Genomic DNA, 17410 nt, shown 5'->3' on the forward strand with positions numbered 1-17410 from the left:
TCGGCAGAACAAAATTCGTACAGATTTTATTTGGGCAAAACACAAAACAAAAAAAACATACAAAAAAAACTTACAAAAAAAAAATAAGCAACAAAAAATTGTTCTAATATTTTGGAGTTCTTGGATTTCCACAACAGCTTTCGAAATTTTAGCTAGTTAGTCTTCAGATTGAGTCGCACCGCAAAACATGTCGAACACTTTTTCCTACTGGAATGGCCAGCCCGTGAATGCGCCCGTTTATCCGCAGATGGGTGACCTCATGCAGCATGCAGCCGCCGGAGCAGCATCAGCAGCAGCAGCACCACCACCACCAGCAGCTGCAGGAGCAGCAGGAGCAGCAGGACTAGGATTGGGTTCGGGAGCGGGAGCAGGACTAGGGAGTTGGCCTGGCCAGGGAGCAGCTGCGGCACAGACCATGCTTCCCTTTGCCGGACCAGCCAGTGGCATGGGATCCGGCATGACGCAAGCCCTGCCCACATTCTATGGCCAGGGATCCAATCAATTTGAGCCCTGCATCGACAATGGCGAAGCCTTCTGCGCCTACAACGGCATGGACATGAGCATGAACTACGGCGGAGGCAGTGCGTCCAAGGGCGGCTTCTGGTAGGACCCGACACTACGAACAATGGCAGCACGAGAATATACTAGAGGATCACAGCAACGGCACTAAACGGCGAAACAGAATCTAGGGCCACTCTCGAATTTACACTGGCACAACATATATGGATATATGTATATGCACGCATCAGTTATCGAATCAAACGTTTATTTGTGCAGTTGAATTATATATTTTGGGTACCGCATTTTGTAAGATTTTTATTTGGCCGCCTATGTGGAAGTTATCCATTGGGGTGTACCAATAATATATGTCCAGATGGGCAAACGTGCGGCTAATTGGAATGCTAATTACCAAAGATTTAGATTTAGCCAATTCCAACAAATATTCCAGATAAACAGGTTTTAAATACTTCAAGAAAGGCTTGCACATAATCAAAAAATGTAGCTTATTGTGCCATTTATTTACCTAACAGCCCTGTAATATAGTTTAAAGGTTGTGTAAATCAAATTTTAGTAATTAGGTGCAAACCATTTATAAGATTAATAGACCCAATTTGCCACTGTGTGATTATCCCGAGCCTCTGTATAAACATTTGTGCTTGAGATTCGCCTTGTGACTACCAAACTCAACTGCTTGGCCAAAAACAATAAAAACTGACGTTGCTAACTATGCAAATACAACGCCTGCCGCCCCTTTTGTCGCATCAAGGGGCGTGACCGACTGTCACAGTGGTGAGATGGCAATTTCTCAACACGCTAACAAGATGCACTGAAAAACGGTGCTATTTTTAACCTTTTAACAATTGCAACCATGCGATTTAAATAAAAATGATGTGGATTCAGTATTATATTGCCTAGCGCCGACTTTTCTCTCAGTGTAGTCGGCTAGAACGCGTTCGAAGAGCGCACGCAACCAAGCCACCGATATAAAAAGCGGAACTTCTGGCCGAGATTCGAGTAATCATCGTTGGAATACCAAGCGAAAATCATGGAACGCTGGCAGAATCGCGTGGCCGTCGTCACTGGCGCCAGCTCGGGCATCGGATCGGCCATAGCCAAGGATCTGGTGCTGGCCGGGATGACGGTGGTGGGTCTGGCCCGTCGCGTGGACCGCGTCAAGGAGCTGCAGAAGGAACTGCCGGCGGAGAGGAGGGGCAAGCTTTTTGGCCTCCACTGTGACGTGGGCAAGGAGAGCTCCGTGAACGAGGCCTTCGATTGGATCATCCAGAACCTGGGCGCCGTCGATTTGCTGGTCAACAATGCCGGCACCCTGCAATCGGGCTATCTGCTGGACATGAATCCGGCCGTAATGCAGCAGGTCCTGCAGACGAACATCATGGGCATCGTTCTGTGCACCCAGCGAGCGGTGCGTTCCATGCGGGAGCGCAAGTTCGACGGCCATGTGGTGCTCATCAATAGCATTCTCGGGCACAAGACCATGACGGCCACGGAGGGCGTGGCGCCCGACGTCAACATCTATCCGCCCAGCAAGCATGCGGTCACGGCCCTGGCCGAAGGATATCGCCAGGAGTTCTTCGGCCTGGGCACCCGCATCAAGATTACGGTGTGTTTTCCCCTGCCATTTGCCCATTGAAATTGGGTGAACTATCATTTAACATTCTTCTAATTTCCTTTGCTATTGACCACATCTTAGAGCGTCAGTCCGGGCGTGGTGGACACGGAGATCCTGCCGGACAGCATTAGGCAGGCCATCAAGGACCGAATGCTCCACTCCGAGGACATCTCGCAGGGCGTGCTGTACGCCATTGCCACCCCGCCACATGTCCAGGTGCACGAGCTGACCATCAAGCCCATTGGGGAGACCATGTAGGCAGCTCCAGGAGCTTTGAATTTTTTTTCTAATTCCTATTTATGTTAACCGAGGCAGAAAATACGAAGCACCGTATGCACCATTTTCGTAAACAATTGAATTCATAATTTATGTATTATATATATTTACGTTACAATAAAAATGTTTAAAGTGTTTACTGATTTCAATTGCTCAAATTTGATCTGCAAATTGCATGTCTTAAGCAGCAGCCACGCAGTGAAAAGCACACAAGTGAATGCGATAAATAAATGGGAATGCATTTCCATGGGAAAATTGAAAATACAGCCGCAAGTGAAAAAGTATGGCACACAAAAATGCGAGCAATGCCAAATGACTTTCCGCACAACAGGGCTGGCAACTAATTGCCAATGGCCCTAATGGCATTAATTGACAATTTTCGTTGGCCGCCAGCACTGCGTTTTTGGTACCCAAAAGAACACAATCGAAAGTTTACACAGAAAAGGCGAGCAATAAATGGGAAAATAAAGAAGCCCAGCCTGCTGAAATGAAATTCTCTGTGGTCAAAGAGTGTCATGTGCAATTGGGCATCTTCAAGCAATAGCTTTATTCGAGGAGGAAACCGAGTCATTAGAGCGTTCCGCTTCTTTCAGCTGCCTGCACACTGGGAGAAATACAATTTAGTTATCGGAAAAGTAATCTGAAACTGGTCACAGCAAATTGCCGAAACTGAGCAAACACATATTATAAATGAAAGACTGCAGTTTGTGGTACCTAAGAAATTGGATTAAATGCCCAATTACTGTATAGACTATTTATGTTCCGGTGCATTTCTTGCTGCCGGCCACACACTTGATTTTATTTGCGCTTTTTCCGAGTTGGTGTCCGTCCGGAAACTCAATTTGTCAGACAAATGCGATGGTGCCGCAGCAGAAGAGCATAAAACAGGAGCCTCAGTCGCTCCAAGGACATTGGAGCATCCTTGGCCAAGTCTATTAAAGCCAAGTAAACACTGCTCTCAATGAATTGCAGCTGCAAATTCCAATTGACTTCAATCAAAAGATGACCGCACCAAATAATTAAATGAAACGATTTGCTCGGCCTTTGGCTGGCTGAAAATGTCCTTGGCAATCTAATGAAATGTGCTTCGAATTGTTGGCGCTAGAAACTACACTTTAATGCCAAGAAGCAGGGGTAGAAATGGGAAAAATCCCTTAAAATAAATTTAGAGAAAAACCAAATACTCGGAGCCATGCAAATGGCTTGCTCCTCCATGGACTTTTCCTCCTCTCGCCCATGACTAATTCAGCCACTTGTTTTTCTTGCGAAACTTGAGATTGATAAATTTTCATGCCGCCATGCCGCGCATTTATTTGTTATTTGTTTGCCTCGTTCTTTGTTTGTCTGTCTTTTGGCGCTCTTTTATCAAAGTTGTTTTGATGGCCTCGACAGCTGTCAAAAGTTTTACATGCTACCCCTTCCAGAGACGCCAATCTACACATCCCGAGCGATGCCGAATCGGAATCCAATTCCAATTAAGCTGTCATTATGGAAGATCCGTTCGTGCCGGAAAAAAAGCTGGTATGGATATTATTATAATTAGTTGTGGGATTATCGCATGCTTATCAAACGCAAATTGATTAATTAGTTTAGCGATTCAGCCGCAAAGACATGGCTTCGAAACTTAACGTTTCATCCTAAACAATCCAAAACACTATACACGTTTATTTGCATATAAGATTTGGCACAAGAGTTTATGTAAATGCAATTAGTTCGATTAAGCGACAGCTCTGGCATGCTCAATTATTATTAGATTTGTATCGAACAAGCAAAAAGAGAAAAATGCAACTTAATTACATTGTGTAAAATTTGATTTGCATTTTATTCGATGCAGCGCCGTTTGTGTGTGCATAAATTATTTGCCAATTTACTGGTTGTCCATCACAAAAAAGGCGGCGCAAGTGGAAAAAAGTGCAATAAAACTTAATGATTGACACTTTTTGAATAGCTGGCGAATCTTTATCAAATAAGATATCAGAATGCATTTCAACTGTTGACATTATGCATATTGAAAGTTACGTTTTGCACATTGGGAACTACATTTAAATTCAGTCATAATTACCAGAGTACTAAAGATATATTCACTGAATTGAAAATAAACATTTCACTTGCACTGCATTTAATATATTTACCTAAAATATGTCATAAATTGAGCTGTTTAACTAAAGCGCTTGCAGTTATACAAACTTAAAGTACACAAAAATAGCGCAAGTATTGAAACTCATATAATTTTAATATGAAAAGTATCTTTGATCCGAGTGTGCAGCTGGCCCGAGGCATTTGGCAGCTGGTGCACTGAATCCTTTGTTACTCTGTGGCACATAGCAAAAAGCAAAAAGTAGATGGTAAATGGTAGATGGTTGATGGTCTGGCACATAGTATATGGTACGTGAAGGAGGCAAGCCATCAAATCGCAAAAAGGAAATCAAAATCAATGTCAATATTTTTTTTCAGCCAAGGCGAGGCTGGCAGAAAAGGCGCTAAGTCAGGCCGGGCAATAAGGAAAATGAGCACGTGCGAGGGAAAATGCAGGGGGGGAGGCAGCAGGGAAAAGCTGGGGGAACTTGGCAAAACTGTCGCCGGGCACAAAGGATGCGGGCTGAAACAATAAGTAAGCCAACGGACCCAAAAGGGCGCAGAGATTGAGGTAGACTGGCGTCATCATTTATCACGCGCTCCCTCCAACACACACACACACACAAACTGGGAGAAGGTCAAGCCAAGTGTTATCCTTGGAGCCATCAAGGCAATGCTGGAAGAGACGGGCAGGGAAGCAAAGCCAGCTGCCAGCTGCCAGCTGTTCCACTCGGTCCTTGGATCCTTGGATAGACGCATGCACTCGGAGCAAGCAATCAAAGGGAACTGGGTCCAATGGGGAATCGTTAAGCCAGGGGACCACTGCCTCCTCATCATCACTTACCTTTCACGTGCTACAGATCCAACTAGATGACCTATTTACCCAGTAGCCATTCGCTGATCAATTTGTATTTACTACTACTAATGCTTTGCATACCTGGAAGTAGTTATCAGCACAGATGTAGTGCACAATTTCGCACAGTGTAGGGAGGGACACAAAAGTGATTGTGGAAATCACTTTCAAAATGAAAATACCTGGCTGCAATGGGGCATTGCCGTATTTGCTCTTGTTCAAAAGAGACTTTCCTCACTAATAAAACCATTAGGTCCCCTTCGTTACTATGTAAATTATTTTGGAGTTCAGTAACTTGCAATTGAAACAACCTTTTGTTTGATTTATTTTTTGTGTTTTTGGAAAATTTATTTAAATTATTTTACTTTTTGTTGCAATTTTCGACGCTGATTTGTTGCCTATATTTTGTGTTTGTTTAATTTACATTAAGTTACTTTTGTGTGTGTGTGTTTTTTAGCTTTGTTCTTTGTTTGGGAGTTTTCGAATACCGATCAATTTGTTTAAATAATTCGCTTGCACAAGGTTTATAATTTGCTCTGGGTTTTCTTTTTCATATATTTATATATAATGTTACACAATATATTTAATATAATTATTTTGTATTTATACATAAAAATAGTTTCTGTAGCACAAATCATTCAGTTATATTTTCGTTTTTGTTTATTGTTAATTATATTTTTTGTGTTTGCTTCTGACGACACACGGCAAAGAGCGAGAGGCAAAGAGTTGAATGCGGGAGGAAGAGAAGTCGAGAGGATATGGAAATGATGAAAAATTTTGGAAAATTATGGAAATTATATCTCCCGACGAGAAGAGCATACATACATTTGGTGGAATACATATGGCAAAAGGAAAGCATCTTCTCGACTCGAATTATATATATAAATCATAGTAAAATAGAGTAATCTTCGCCTGGGCCGAGGACGAGGACGAGGTGCTATCCAGCCTTTTTAGCTTGGTCTCCCAATCAGGACACATGCATGCGTACCGTTCGTGGTCCGCGCTCGTTTAAAATGGCTTAAATAAAAACTGGCTTAAAATGGAGACAGACTGCGGTTTTCCTACTGGAGCGGATAACGAAAGAGGTCTACATTAAAATCGAAGGGATTGAGGCATAAAATTAATTACAATGGGCTTCGTTGGTTGGATCGATTGGATTTGTGTTCGGGTTGAAACAAAAGCAAATAAAACGCAAATCGTGGGCTAACTTAAAATGTACACACGACAATGGTGGAGCGCCTCGAATTCTCCGGGTATAAATACTAATGTAGACGTCTCGCCTAACGAATCAACACAAGTGTGAGTGGGTGTGTGTTAATAATTAATATAATTAAAAAGTACATACAGGCTAGGAGCAAACCATACTCATAGCAGGGATCGTGAATTGTTCGAAACTCTCGTTTGTCTGCCGTTTGTTAATTACATTTTACAGCTCTTTAAATAATTTATTATACAAATGTGTGTGTGGACCCGCGAACGAAAAAAAAACCTACTTCACTTTATCCCTATCCTTATCATTATCGTTATCATTATCATTATCATAATCCTCTCTCTTTCACCATCGCCAAGGCCCATTAAACACATGCAGAGCGGGGCTAGTACAGCTAGCTGCGCTGGGAGGAGTACAAGATGCCTCGCAGACAATATCCCTTCTTCAGAACATTTTTTCTAAGCTAATCCATTAAGTGGCGAATGTCTCAACTCTATTTCATCGTTATGTTTCTCATTCCTAGTTTTCGTTTTGTTTTGTTTTCTGTTTAATTTCCTATCGAAAGTGTTTGAGTATAAAGCAGCAGGCTCGTAAAGAGAATCACTAGTGGTTATGGGACTCATCAAATGAGTACCAGAAAGATTTGAAGTGGTTATAAAGAACAATCTCTGGGCGCTGATCATTTTCGGTGGATCTTAACAACTTAAGAGCAGCCCCCCGAAAATGATAAAAGCCCGTACACCAACTTGCGGACCATTGAATGATCCAGCAGCTGTTCCAAATTATGATCTCTGCCCTTCACTTGATGCTTAAATAACGTTTTCATGTTGTTGTGGTTCTCTTGTTGCTGCTGCCGCTTCTGATTTGCTGTGGTGTCTGTGTTACTACTCCTGGTTGACTACGGCTCAACACTCACTCTGCGACATGTCGATCTCTTTTTTCACACTGCGCGATAATCGGTCCAGCTCGGCGGCCGCATCTGTGCGCACGGCCAGCTTCTCGGGCGTCATTACTGCATCCGTACCGTTGGCAGTACGACCCGGACCCGCCGGATTACCGACTCCACCGGAACCGCCGCTCGCCGGACTGCCCGACTTTTTGTGCAGCAGCGAGTTAAAGAAGTTGGCCAGAACGCCTTCGGCGCCGGGCGTGGCTGGCGTCAGCTTGGGATCAATCTGAAAATGGGCCAACAAATGAATTAAATATGTACACATATGGCACATCAAGTGTACCCACCTTTTTGGGTGAACTCTGTCCTGTGGTGCCGGGCGTTCGGGGTCCGCTCTTATTGCTGCCCACGCCCTGCGATCGCAGTGGCGACTCACCGCGCACCTGGTCGCCCTGCTTGAGGATCTCCTGCTGGCGAGCCAGGAACGCCTGCTCATCCTCCGTCTGCACTTCCGCCTCGCGATTGGAAACCGCCTGGCAAAATGCGAAAATAAATTAGCTATGCTTTATGGTATTGGTTAATCGATGTAGTAACATACCTTTCTAGTTGGTGGCGATTTAATAATGTCTGTGTAGGGATTCTCGGCCTTGACTCCATGCATATTTTCGTACAAAATACTAATCTTCTTCAGGCTATCCCAGCCAGCCGGACTGTTAGGATACACAGATAGGTACATAATTGATAACGACATCTACCGCAAAATACAAGAAAAGGATACCCACATGAGTACCGCATCCTTCTCAACGACTAGCGCTGGCGTACGGAATGGTAGACCATAAATTCGATGCGTCAGATACTTGTACAGGACATCACAGTTCTTGTCTTCCTTGACGCTCGTGTAGAAGAGCGAAGTGCCGTGCCGCAGGCAGAAGTTACGTATCCACTGTTGGATGAAGTCAAAGTGCTCGTCACGATACTCATACTCCTTTTCCAGCGTGGTCATGTAGTCCGTCTGTAAAGGGAAATGTATAGATAGAGATCATAATAGTTTTCAATGTTTCCATGCCATGCACACTCACCTTTGTGACCACAACAACGATGTCGAGGCCCAGATTTGTAATTAGTGCGTCCTCCGTCAGCGGCAGCAGGTCATCCTCGTCGATCGAGTTGTTGCGCATCGTCCGCTTGACGGGGGAGCCCGGATCCAGGTCGTCGCCCACCTCGCAGTAACTCTGCCACGTGGTGGTCAGTCGCTGGCGGGCCGCCTCCTTCTCTTTGGCGTCCAGCTGCAGGCTCTCAATGTGCTGGCCCAGGACCTTGATCCAATGGTTCAGCTGCTCCAGCCAGCCCCACGGCTGCGTCATCGAAACGGTGAGGATGACGAGTGTGTGTGCATAGTTCGTTTCGTTGAGCGCATAGTGTAGCAGGTTTGTGTGTCCTGGATCGCCATCCAGGACCCAAACGCCCAAACGCGTCATGTCTACAATGGAATCAACATAAGATTAAATACTATTTATAATACGGCATCTCGATCACGTACCGTCTCTGTACTCATCCTTGACATCAATGTAGGCATACTCCAGGCCGGAACCCTTCTTCGGATCCTCGACGCCCTGCAGTTTGGCAATGAGTGTCGTCTTTCCGGTGGCATTGTCGCCTAATACTAGTACAGATTTGTTTGATGGAAGTTTTGTGCTGCCCTGTGTTTGTACTTCATTCAATATCGCTGACCTGCAAGAAATAAATTCGGGTTTTGTAAATACAAATTGCTTAGTTAAGTCAAATTTACTGAATGGGCAAGAGATCCCCCTAAAACATAGGTATAACTATTGAATAGCTTTCATATCTAAAAACAAAAATAAGAGTTTAAATACAGAGCCAAGTTCCAAGTCTCCCATATCTGCAGTCTTTTTGTTTTTGGAACTGCCTGAACTACACTCATTTTGGAAGCTTTTCCGCTGACACCGAATCGAATCCAGGTCAGAGCTCCGTCACTCATTCGCATTTCCCTTTTCGCAACATTCCAGCCATCAAGTTAATTGGCGGACCACCAAATGGAGCCCCCAGCACCATTATTATGTGCTCAACCACGCCTCTCATATTTCCCCACGATTCGTGCTCGATTTTAGTGTTTCGGAACTGCGTCAATATTTGATATAGTTTTGCATGCGATTTTCGAAACGTCGCTGCGATGTCTGCAAGTCAATTAGACCAATTAAATAATTTTTCAATTGATGTGGATGTGGTATGGAATGCTGGTGCTCCAACCATTCCGACGGACAGAATGTCCCGTCCTGTCCGTCCAGGACATGCAAATCGACCACAGGACCTGCTGCTGCTCCTCACGTTGCCTCCGTATCTCCCGGTTTCTCCACAAGACTACGACTATACTATGGGGAATATCGATTGCCCAGCCGAGCAGCACTTTTCGAGCTCGTCGCGATTGTTTTGTTTTGGTCGGTTCCTTTATTGAAAGCGGCACTTTCTCATTTACCTATGAATATGGCACACTGGTTCGGGATATATTATTCCACAGGTATGGCTTTCGAAACAAATTCCACATTCTCCTCTGCAATTTCCCTAACCTTTCGCTTTGCGTTGACCCACTTCGGGGGAAAAGCCACCTGCGTCCCACTGTGCAGTGGTAAGTGAACGCTTTAACGTTCTCCATTTGGTGGTGGCTATTTGGTTGGCGGGTGCTTCGTCGACTCCTTCGATGGGGCAGAGGTGTTGGATGGGGTGGAGTACTTGCCCGTTGGCATGGTGCACGCGAAAAAGCCAAACGAAACGTAAATTTTCCAGGCAAACCACCTCGCTGCCTTCGATGAGTCCATCGATAACTGTTGGTCGCGCTGGTCGAGAGTTGAATATTTTTCCATATTACTAAATTGTAGTAATAGCATCTAGGATGAGTTTGCTATTGAGGCGACGTTCGCGCAGCGAGACACGTCCTCAGGCGAATCCGGTGGAGAAGGCCAAACAGCCGGAATCGGATAAGTCGGACAGGCAGCAGCAGCAGGCAAAGCACCACCAGATGCGCCACCACCAGCCGCATGCCAGCGAACAGAATCTGAACAAACTGGGCCTGGTTTCCAGTGGCGCCAGTGGAATGGGCAGACGCAAGACATCCGCGGAACTCATAAGTGAGGCCAAGATGTTCCTGGGCGAGTCGGTAAACGCCGTTCCACTGATGGCCACCGGTGGTGCTCGTTTGGTCAGCACTCGACGACCTATTACGCCCCGCGAATCCGGACGTGTTTTGTACGGCAAAGTTGCCCTGGCTGGACGACCACCAAGTGCCTTTTCGTAGGTTACCCATTGCGAACTACCATGCCACAGTCATTATTCCATTTCTTTCGGCTACACATAGCATGCGGTATCTGCAGAACGAGAAACCATCGACGCCCCGCCAGTTGCCGGCTCTATCTGGTTCTGGTCCCCCCACACCCATGCCCACCCGGAATGGAGCTCTGCTGTGTCAGTCCAGCACAGAAACGCTGATCGAACTGCTCAAGCAGCACAGTGGTCTCAAGGATTGCAGCGACGAGACAGTGCAGCACATTAATGCGGTTAGTTTCCAGTTATTTCATTAGTTTGTTCAATAAGAAGTCGTTTAACTAATAATTATATTGCTCACAGATCCTCCAGGAGCTTTATACGCGCGTGAGAAAGCAGGAGCGCAACTACAAGCGTGGCTTCATCCTAGGAGGACTCTATGGTTTGGTGGAGTGCAGTTCTCCACGCGTTCTTTTGGCTGTGGCTCGCGTGGTTTTGGCTGTGAGTCATTCATTTAGACTGAACACTCTGGATTTTCCCATTCATTTCAATACATAAAATCGCTTTAGCTTCGGGTGACGGGCAGCAATCTCACGGGTGCCTGCAAGCTGATCTTCAAGGTGGCCAGACACGAGCAGCATGATGCCCTTTTCCACGAACACGACGTGCTGGAATTGCTCATTGATGGTTTGGGACACGCCTCGCCACTGGATGAGCCGGAGGCTTGCATTTATGCCTATGGTTGCATACGTTTTCTGACCGCCAGCAGTGCCCAGGAGCGGGATGATGCCCTCAACCGCAATTGGATTGGTTTAGAGAGCACCGGCGAGAGTCACTCGCTGCCGATTCCTGCTCTAATGCCTCCTGCTCTATCGGCCATCTCAACTTCGCTTTGTCCCAGGAAATTGACGGGTCAGCAAACGTTAGTGTCCCGCCTGGCTCGTCATGGCGCCGTGGAGCTGATGATCTTGCACCTGCAGATGTTGAATGAGGCTGGAGCCACCAAACGGCTCCAGGGTCCGCCGCTACACACACTCTATCAACTGTCGGCGGCCATGAGAGCTCTGGCAGATGTTTCCCAGCAACAGCAGCGTTTGCAGCTCCAATTGCAACTGGCATGTCCACATCTCATCCGAGCGGCCGAGGTATCCATGGGCGAACTGGAGGTCCAGGCCAATGTGGTGCGCACTCTCAGGTGGGTTTCACTTTATCCTTCTATCGAACGATTTAACTGAGCTTCGATAATCGCCATTTTTAGTGTACTTTCGGAGGACTCCGATTGCTGTGAAACGCTGCACAACTATGCTGCCAGGATTGGCCTGCTCCTGGGTCCTTCGTGTGCCGGCGGTGGGCAGTGCAGTGAACGTCTCCTGGCGGTTCTAAGTCGTTTGGGCTACATGCTAGGCAATATACTGGCCAAACACGAATCTGCGCGCATACAGGTGGGTATTCACCAACATTAGGTCACTATAAAATAATCAAGGGCAATTTAAATATATCTTCAGATTAAAATGTAATTTGCCCATTTTACTTATGAGATTATGTATTGCTTTTCAGTACTTTCACAACGATGTGGCCATGGAGTATCTTCTAAATGTCCTGGAACAGCTGAACGAACGCTCACCCAGCAGTGTGGCTCATTTGGATGCTCAAATCAAGTTGATACGAGTGGTGGCCAACATGAGCGTGAATCCCGAGGTGGGCGCAGGCTTGGGAAATGTCCGTTCGTTGGGCGCCGTGCTGCTGAAGCTGTTGAGCAAGACCAGCGAGGAGTTGACCAAGAAGAAGGTGAGTTTTTGGTGCAAATTTTGGTGCTAGAAATTGATATCTTTGCTGGTTTATCCACGGGTTAGTCGCCGGAACAGCAGGAGCTTCTGCACGCCACCTTGGGAGCCCTGCACAATCTGTGTTTCTACCAGGACAAACAGGCAGCTGTGCAGCCTTTGGCCAAGGGATCTCTGCAGAGTCTGATTGACGACTTGTCCGCCTCGTTGGCCAAAGTATTGGGCAACTGCCAGACGTCGGTGACCAAAGTGGAGTTGGCCCGTGTGCTGGGTAACCTGACAAGGAACGAGCAAGCACGTCGTTGTTTCTGTGCCGCCGGAGGATTGCCATTGATGGTGCAGCAACTGACGAAACAGGCAGCTGGCCAGGATTATGAGCTGCGCACCTGTGCCATCGGTGTCCTGGTGAACCTTTTGGGCGATGGCGAACAGCGAGGTCCTTTTCTGCAACTGCGAGGAGCGGAACTGCTGTCGCTACTGCTGCGTGGATCCCTCGAGCAGGAGGACTGGTTTCTGGCCAACATTGTTTGCCAGGCCCTTTGGAATCTCCTCATCGACGGCCATTGTGCGGCTAATCTCTGCCAGAGCGGTAATATACTCGATGAAGTCAGTGATCTGCTGGCCGATTATCTCGATGAGGATCGATTATCACCCGGCGATGACGATAACGATAATGACGAAGATGATCAGGAACGGGAATCGGAGGATTTGGATGCGACGGAAACGGATGCGGAAGCGCACGACGCCTTGTGGGAGGATTTCGCACTGGTGGCCACCGATTTGCTGGAACGCATCCAAAACAACTTTGATAGGCAGCAGCAATCGCAGGCATTGTTGCCCCAAAATGCCGACAACGAAGATGATAACGATGTATTTATCGAAGAAATGTAGTAGCAGTTCGTTTAATAGTTTATAGTGTTTCTATGTGGTTTGCATCAATATTCGATAAATATCTTAAAACGAATTATCAAAGCCAATAAAAATGTTTCGAAATAGTTCAGCTATTTCTTTGAATTAGAGATTCCCCTGTGATAATGGTATGCTCTTTATAGCGTCATTGCCAACTAAAACATTGATGTTTATATGACAAGTGATTTGTAAGCAAAAACTGATTAATGCCCCAAAACATAAACAATGATGACTATTTCAAGTTCTTAGAGTTTCAAGACACTATGCTGCAAGCTTGGACTTTCCAATGGAATGTTAAGGTATTCAAAAAAAGTCAGAATACAATGCTACTACTGATATCAGTGCAATTCAATTTGAATCCTATAATTTAAATGATTCAAATTTGTAAAATAATCTCAATTGATTTCTTGGACTACAGTTATTCGGTGGTTTACAGGTAAATTATGTTAACTAGTGTAGTTTAAGCCAAACGACATATTCAGGTGATGACAACATCGTTTGCACTCTCACACACACACACCAGCGGAAACCAACACACGCACATCTTAGAGCCATGTTTGGGTTCCAATTGGAATCAGTCTTATTGGGGGACGGCCCATTAAGCTGGGCTTTATTTATAGGTATGAGTGTAGAAAAATTGATAAAGCGAAAAAAATGGTAAACGCTGCCCTCGATTTGTTGCTTTTTCTTGTTGTTTAGTGAATTCATGAATCATCGCCGCACATTGTTGCTCTTTTCGCCCTCTCTTCCTTCATTTTCCTCTCTGTTTTTCTTTGTGTACCTCTTTATCTCGCCCACCGCTGTCTTTCCCGTATATTTGTAATACTACTTATTCACGCATTTTGTTTATTAATTTATTTTCGCCAAAGCTTGCCAATCTTTGTGCAACATTTGAGGTTAAGTAGAGAAATGTTGGTAGAAAAAGAAATGACAACATGCCAACGAAATCAGCTGGTTTGCGGCTCCAGAAAAAAAAAACTGGGAGTTGCCGGCTATCGGAAAGCAAATTACAAACTATAAGACAAAATTGATAATTGAGCAGTATTAGTTACCAACCGTGGGCACAAGTTATAGTTATGGTAGTAGTGGTGGCGAAAAGCAGCTAGCCAACGTCATTTTAAGAAAGTTATCAACAAATTGAAGAGAAATATGGAGCGCCTCTCTGCACTTCTTTTGTTTATCTTCCCAGCTTCTCTCTTGTGAGGTAAAATTGTGTTGCACTTTGCAAATTTAAGTTTCCTTAGGAAATTTTAAAAATACATCTGATTTGTTGAAGTCATACTGTAATTAAATGAGGTATATGCCCTGAGTTTTATGCACATTGAATCCTCTGAGTATTGTTACTCTAATGGTTCAAATAACATATTTTCCCTATTCCTACCTAACTACCTATTCATTTGTTCTAATGTTTCTGTTCTAAAGTTACTGATCGTACATCTTCCAGGGTTCCAGGGTTTGTTGGCGTTTGCATTTCGAGGAATTACGCATATATTGCTGTTAGTTTATTGATTCTGGGGTTTCAATTGGGGTAGTGTTGCCTTTTGGGGTTGCTTACTTGAGGATTTACTTGCTACTACTGCAATTACACTCACCATAGGTTCTCCTTTTCCGCGGCCGCATCCTTTTTCTTCGTGGTAAAGGATGATGTCAGCGCATTCGTTTGCGTCCCACTGTCCAGTGCCATGTTGTTGTTGTTGCTGTTGCGGGGGCTGCAGCTGCGGTACTCCTATTGGAACGCTCTCCACTCCTGGCTGGGTCCAATTGGGATTCTGGATGTGCTGGCGCTGCAACAGAGTGTGAGAGGGGGAGGTGGATGAGAAACAGTTGGCAAACAAAAACAAACACATGCGCGACAGAGCGAGACGGCTGCCAGGTGTCGGCTGCATATGATTTAGCAGTCTATTTAAATAATTTTACTGCAAGGCTGCACACTTGTATTATTTTTGTTTAATACCCTGTGCATTTGTCTCCGCGCTCTCACCCACCCACTCTCACTTGCTATTTTGTTGCTTTAGTTACGACGCACAGCTGCTGACAAATTCGCAAAATTTTCTCTTCCCCTCACTCTTTCTCTTACTCGCTCTATTTTCTTTCTTTCTTTCCTCCATTTGATTGCCCACTTTTTTCCCGTTTCGTACGTACGCAGTTTCTCACGCTCTTCACTCTCCTCTCCGGTGAAAACTCGCGCCCTGGATTTTCACGCACGTCCTCTCCGCTGGACAGCCTTTCGATCGCTCCAATTGAACAAGGCAAACTTAAATAATATAATGCGTATTTATGTGGAGAAGAGCCGCGTCTGTGTGCGTTTCCACTGGAGTTTTTTCAGCGCCGTTGCGTCGTCTAATCTGACTGCCTCTCCTCTTCGCTGCTCTTCTTCTTTATTTCTGCTTTGCTTTGGTTTTCCTTTCGCACCAATAATTCGTGCAAAAATACTGCAAAAAATACCGATACCAATAGCCAGCCGGGTATGGCCACACTGCACTAGCAGGTGCGGAAAATACTGCTTCTTTACCCCTTTTATAACAATTTTCCGTTTATTTCAGTGGTCCATGAAACTGTGATACCGAGATGGAACGCTTTAGTGGAGGTACTCACTGCCAGATACCCGTTAATTCACTACGAATAACGAATAGCAATGATTAAAAACTTAATCATTTTAGTAATGATTTGACGCTTCTCATAGATGTCGCTTTGTTTTGAACTTTTTGAAGATTTCCAACAGATGCGCAAACACAATTTTGGCCAAAACCGTATACAACTTATATACTTGCAATACTATCGATAAATAATGTACAATCGTATAGTATTTTAAAATCTGTTATCGATAACAATTTAGTATGAATATTTGTATCTTTAAAATAATCTAAGAATTATATAATTTATATAATTAACTCTCATGAACAATTAATTTTGAAGTGCAGTATGTAGACACAGCCTAGGAAACAAATATTTTAAATAAAATAATAATTGCTATATTCAAATAAATAATTCTATAAAAGCTTTTTACTATTTTGGTCAATTGCAATTCCTACGCCTGGTAACACTAATTCACGATTGATCTTCCTTGATCTTAACATTTTTATATTTTTAGCATTATTCGTTATTATCATTATTGATTAGTAAGTAGCCAAAATAAGAAAACGGGACCATGCAACCTACTAGCCTTTTTCTAACTGTGATTTTCCTCATTAGTCTGGTGTCAATCGATGGTGAGTTCGTGTTCTCGTTAAAGTCTTTTGTTTAAGTTGCATATGTGGTGTGTGTGTGATCTTAATCGATTTTTACATGGGGGAAAACGGCCAAAATCAATTACATTTTTCCGTTCCTTTTTTTTATATTTTATATGTGCATAATTTAAAATGTAAGTTAACTTTTAGATTTAAAGGCCCACTTAACCGTGCTGTAAATATTTTTGTAACTTCAAATTGTAGGCCTCCTGCGCCGCTGCTATCTGTGCCGATCCCGCGGAGAATTGGGCAGCTGCAAGGACCCCTTCACCACCAATGCGACGGATGTGAAGCAGGAGCCGTGCGCCAGCGGCTGGTGCGGCAAGGTGATCGAGGGCGGCGGCGCCTATGCCATCGACGACTACGACCTGGCCACCCAGCGGATGTGCGTGCAGCGCGGCCCTGATGACAACATGGACCGCTGTGCGGACACCATCTACAATTACAAGAAGGTGTACATGTGCTTCTGCCAGGGCGACCTGTGCAACGGCACGAGGAGCTGGTCCAGTGCACCTCCGATGATCCTAATCTCCATCCTGCCGCTGCTCGCCTGGCTGCTCCAGCGCATCCGAAACTAGACTGGTTTCTGTGCTTTTTGCCGGAAATGTATATACAGTTTTCAATACTCATCACCACGAAATGCAATATCCATTGTTTAAGAAATACAAACTACTTTTTGTTAATATTTAAAACCAAATGTTCTTGCTACGTTTTAGATGTTATACCAGTTGTCTTGGGCATTTTATCACAGCGTAAAGATCTGCGCAACCCTTGGCATT

At 44.8% G+C, this 17410-nt stretch overlaps 5 protein-coding genes across 9 annotated transcripts; 4 read left to right on the forward strand and 1 right to left on the reverse strand.

Moving 5' to 3' along the window:
* The first annotated feature begins 71 nt into the window (after nt 1-71).
* On the forward strand, nt 72-803 carry LOC113564628 (alanine and glycine-rich protein). Its single transcript, XM_026982951.1, has one exon. The coding sequence runs from the start codon at nt 188-190 to the stop codon at nt 605-607; it is 420 nt and encodes a 139-aa protein (XP_026838752.1). The 5' UTR covers nt 72-187; the 3' UTR covers nt 608-803.
* A 714-nt stretch (nt 804-1517) lies between these two features.
* On the forward strand, nt 1518-2534 carry LOC6551694 (farnesol dehydrogenase). Its single transcript, XM_001977119.3, has 2 exons — nt 1518-2122; nt 2213-2534. Exons 1-2 carry the CDS (start codon nt 1547-1549, stop codon nt 2387-2389), a joined length of 753 nt encoding a protein of 250 aa, XP_001977155.1. The 5' UTR covers nt 1518-1546; the 3' UTR covers nt 2390-2534.
* Nucleotides 2535-5859: 3325 nt separating this feature from the next.
* LOC6551695 (cytoplasmic dynein 1 light intermediate chain 1) lies at nt 5860-15783 on the reverse strand. Of its 3 annotated transcripts, none has more exons than XM_001977120.3 (8): nt 15547-15783; nt 14997-15188; nt 8976-9166; nt 8515-8915; nt 8218-8447; nt 8034-8145; nt 7783-7968; nt 5860-7721 (listed from the first exon to the last, which is right to left on the reverse strand). In XM_001977120.3, the coding sequence occupies exons 2-8, from the start codon at nt 15086-15088 to the stop codon at nt 7452-7454; spliced, it is 1482 nt and encodes a 493-aa protein (XP_001977156.1). In that variant the 5' UTR covers nt 15089-15188; nt 15547-15783; the 3' UTR covers nt 5860-7451. The 3 variants fall into 3 exon arrangements, with proteins under 3 accessions (XP_001977156.1, XP_026838737.1, XP_026838736.1); XM_026982936.1 differs by having other exon boundaries at nt 15431-15783; XM_026982935.1 differs by having other exon boundaries at nt 15400-15783.
* LOC6551696 (armadillo repeat-containing protein 2) lies at nt 10165-13490 on the forward strand. Its single transcript, XM_001977121.2, has 7 exons — nt 10165-10741; nt 10806-11004; nt 11075-11212; nt 11281-11906; nt 11970-12153; nt 12269-12499; nt 12565-13490. The coding sequence occupies exons 1-7, from the start codon at nt 10344-10346 to the stop codon at nt 13384-13386; spliced, it is 2598 nt and encodes an 865-aa protein (XP_001977157.1). The 5' UTR covers nt 10165-10343; the 3' UTR covers nt 13387-13490.
* A 620-nt stretch (nt 15784-16403) lies between the features above and the next one.
* LOC6551697 lies at nt 16404-17298 on the forward strand. 3 transcript variants are annotated; one of them, XM_026982945.1, is made up of 3 exons: nt 16404-16441; nt 16496-16613; nt 16836-17298. In XM_026982945.1, exons 2-3 carry the CDS (start codon nt 16553-16555, stop codon nt 17207-17209), a joined length of 435 nt encoding a protein of 144 aa, XP_026838746.1. In that variant the 5' UTR covers nt 16404-16441; nt 16496-16552; the 3' UTR covers nt 17210-17298. The 3 variants fall into 3 exon arrangements, with proteins under 3 accessions (XP_026838746.1, XP_001977158.1, XP_026838745.1); XM_001977122.3 differs by having other exon boundaries at nt 16440-16613; XM_026982944.1 differs by lacking the exons at nt 16404-16441; nt 16496-16613 and adding an exon at nt 16625-16765.
* The last annotated feature ends 112 nt before the right edge of the window (nt 17299-17410 follow it).

The sequence above is a fragment of the Drosophila erecta genome, unplaced genomic scaffold (genome assembly GCF_003286155.1).
Source record: "Drosophila erecta strain 14021-0224.00,06,07 unplaced genomic scaffold, DereRS2 tig00000279-arrow-arrow-pilon, whole genome shotgun sequence".
Lineage (NCBI taxonomy): Eukaryota > Metazoa > Arthropoda > Insecta > Diptera > Drosophilidae > Drosophila > Drosophila erecta.

What these genes read in the sequence shown, in the direction of transcription:
- LOC6551695 (XM_001977120.3), bottom strand. Translation starts at nt 15,088, where the DNA reads ATGGCACTGGACAGTGGGACGCAAACGAATGCGCTGACATCATCCTTT. An exon ending in GCGGAAAAGGAGAACCTATG is followed by an intron (nt 9,167 to 14,996) that starts GTGAGTGTAATT and finishes TATTTCTTGCAG; the next exon opens with GTCAGCGATATTGAATGAAG. An exon ending in AATCGCCACCAACTAGAAAG is followed by an intron (nt 7,969 to 8,033) that starts GTATGTTACTAC and finishes GCATTTTGCCAG; the next exon opens with GCGGTTTCCAATCGCGAGGC.
- LOC6551696 (XM_001977121.2), top strand. Translation starts at nt 10,344, where the DNA reads ATGAGTTTGCTATTGAGGCGACGTTCGCGCAGCGAGACACGTCCTCAG. An exon ending in AATGTGGTGCGCACTCTCAG is followed by an intron (nt 11,907 to 11,969) that starts GTGGGTTTCACT and finishes CGCCATTTTTAG; the next exon opens with TGTACTTTCGGAGGACTCCG. An exon ending in AGGAGTTGACCAAGAAGAAG is followed by an intron (nt 12,500 to 12,564) that starts GTGAGTTTTTGG and finishes TCCACGGGTTAG; the next exon opens with TCGCCGGAACAGCAGGAGCT.
- LOC113564628 (XM_026982951.1), top strand. Translation starts at nt 188, where the DNA reads ATGTCGAACACTTTTTCCTACTGGAATGGCCAGCCCGTGAATGCGCCC.
- LOC6551697 (XM_026982944.1), top strand. Translation starts at nt 16,690, where the DNA reads ATGGGGGAAAACGGCCAAAATCAATTACATTTTTCCGTTCCTTTTTTT. An exon ending in ATATGTGCATAATTTAAAAT is followed by an intron (nt 16,766 to 16,835) that starts GTAAGTTAACTT and finishes TTCAAATTGTAG; the next exon opens with GCCTCCTGCGCCGCTGCTAT.
- LOC6551694 (XM_001977119.3), top strand. Translation starts at nt 1,547, where the DNA reads ATGGAACGCTGGCAGAATCGCGTGGCCGTCGTCACTGGCGCCAGCTCG. An exon ending in GCACCCGCATCAAGATTACG is followed by an intron (nt 2,123 to 2,212) that starts GTGTGTTTTCCC and finishes ACCACATCTTAG; the next exon opens with AGCGTCAGTCCGGGCGTGGT.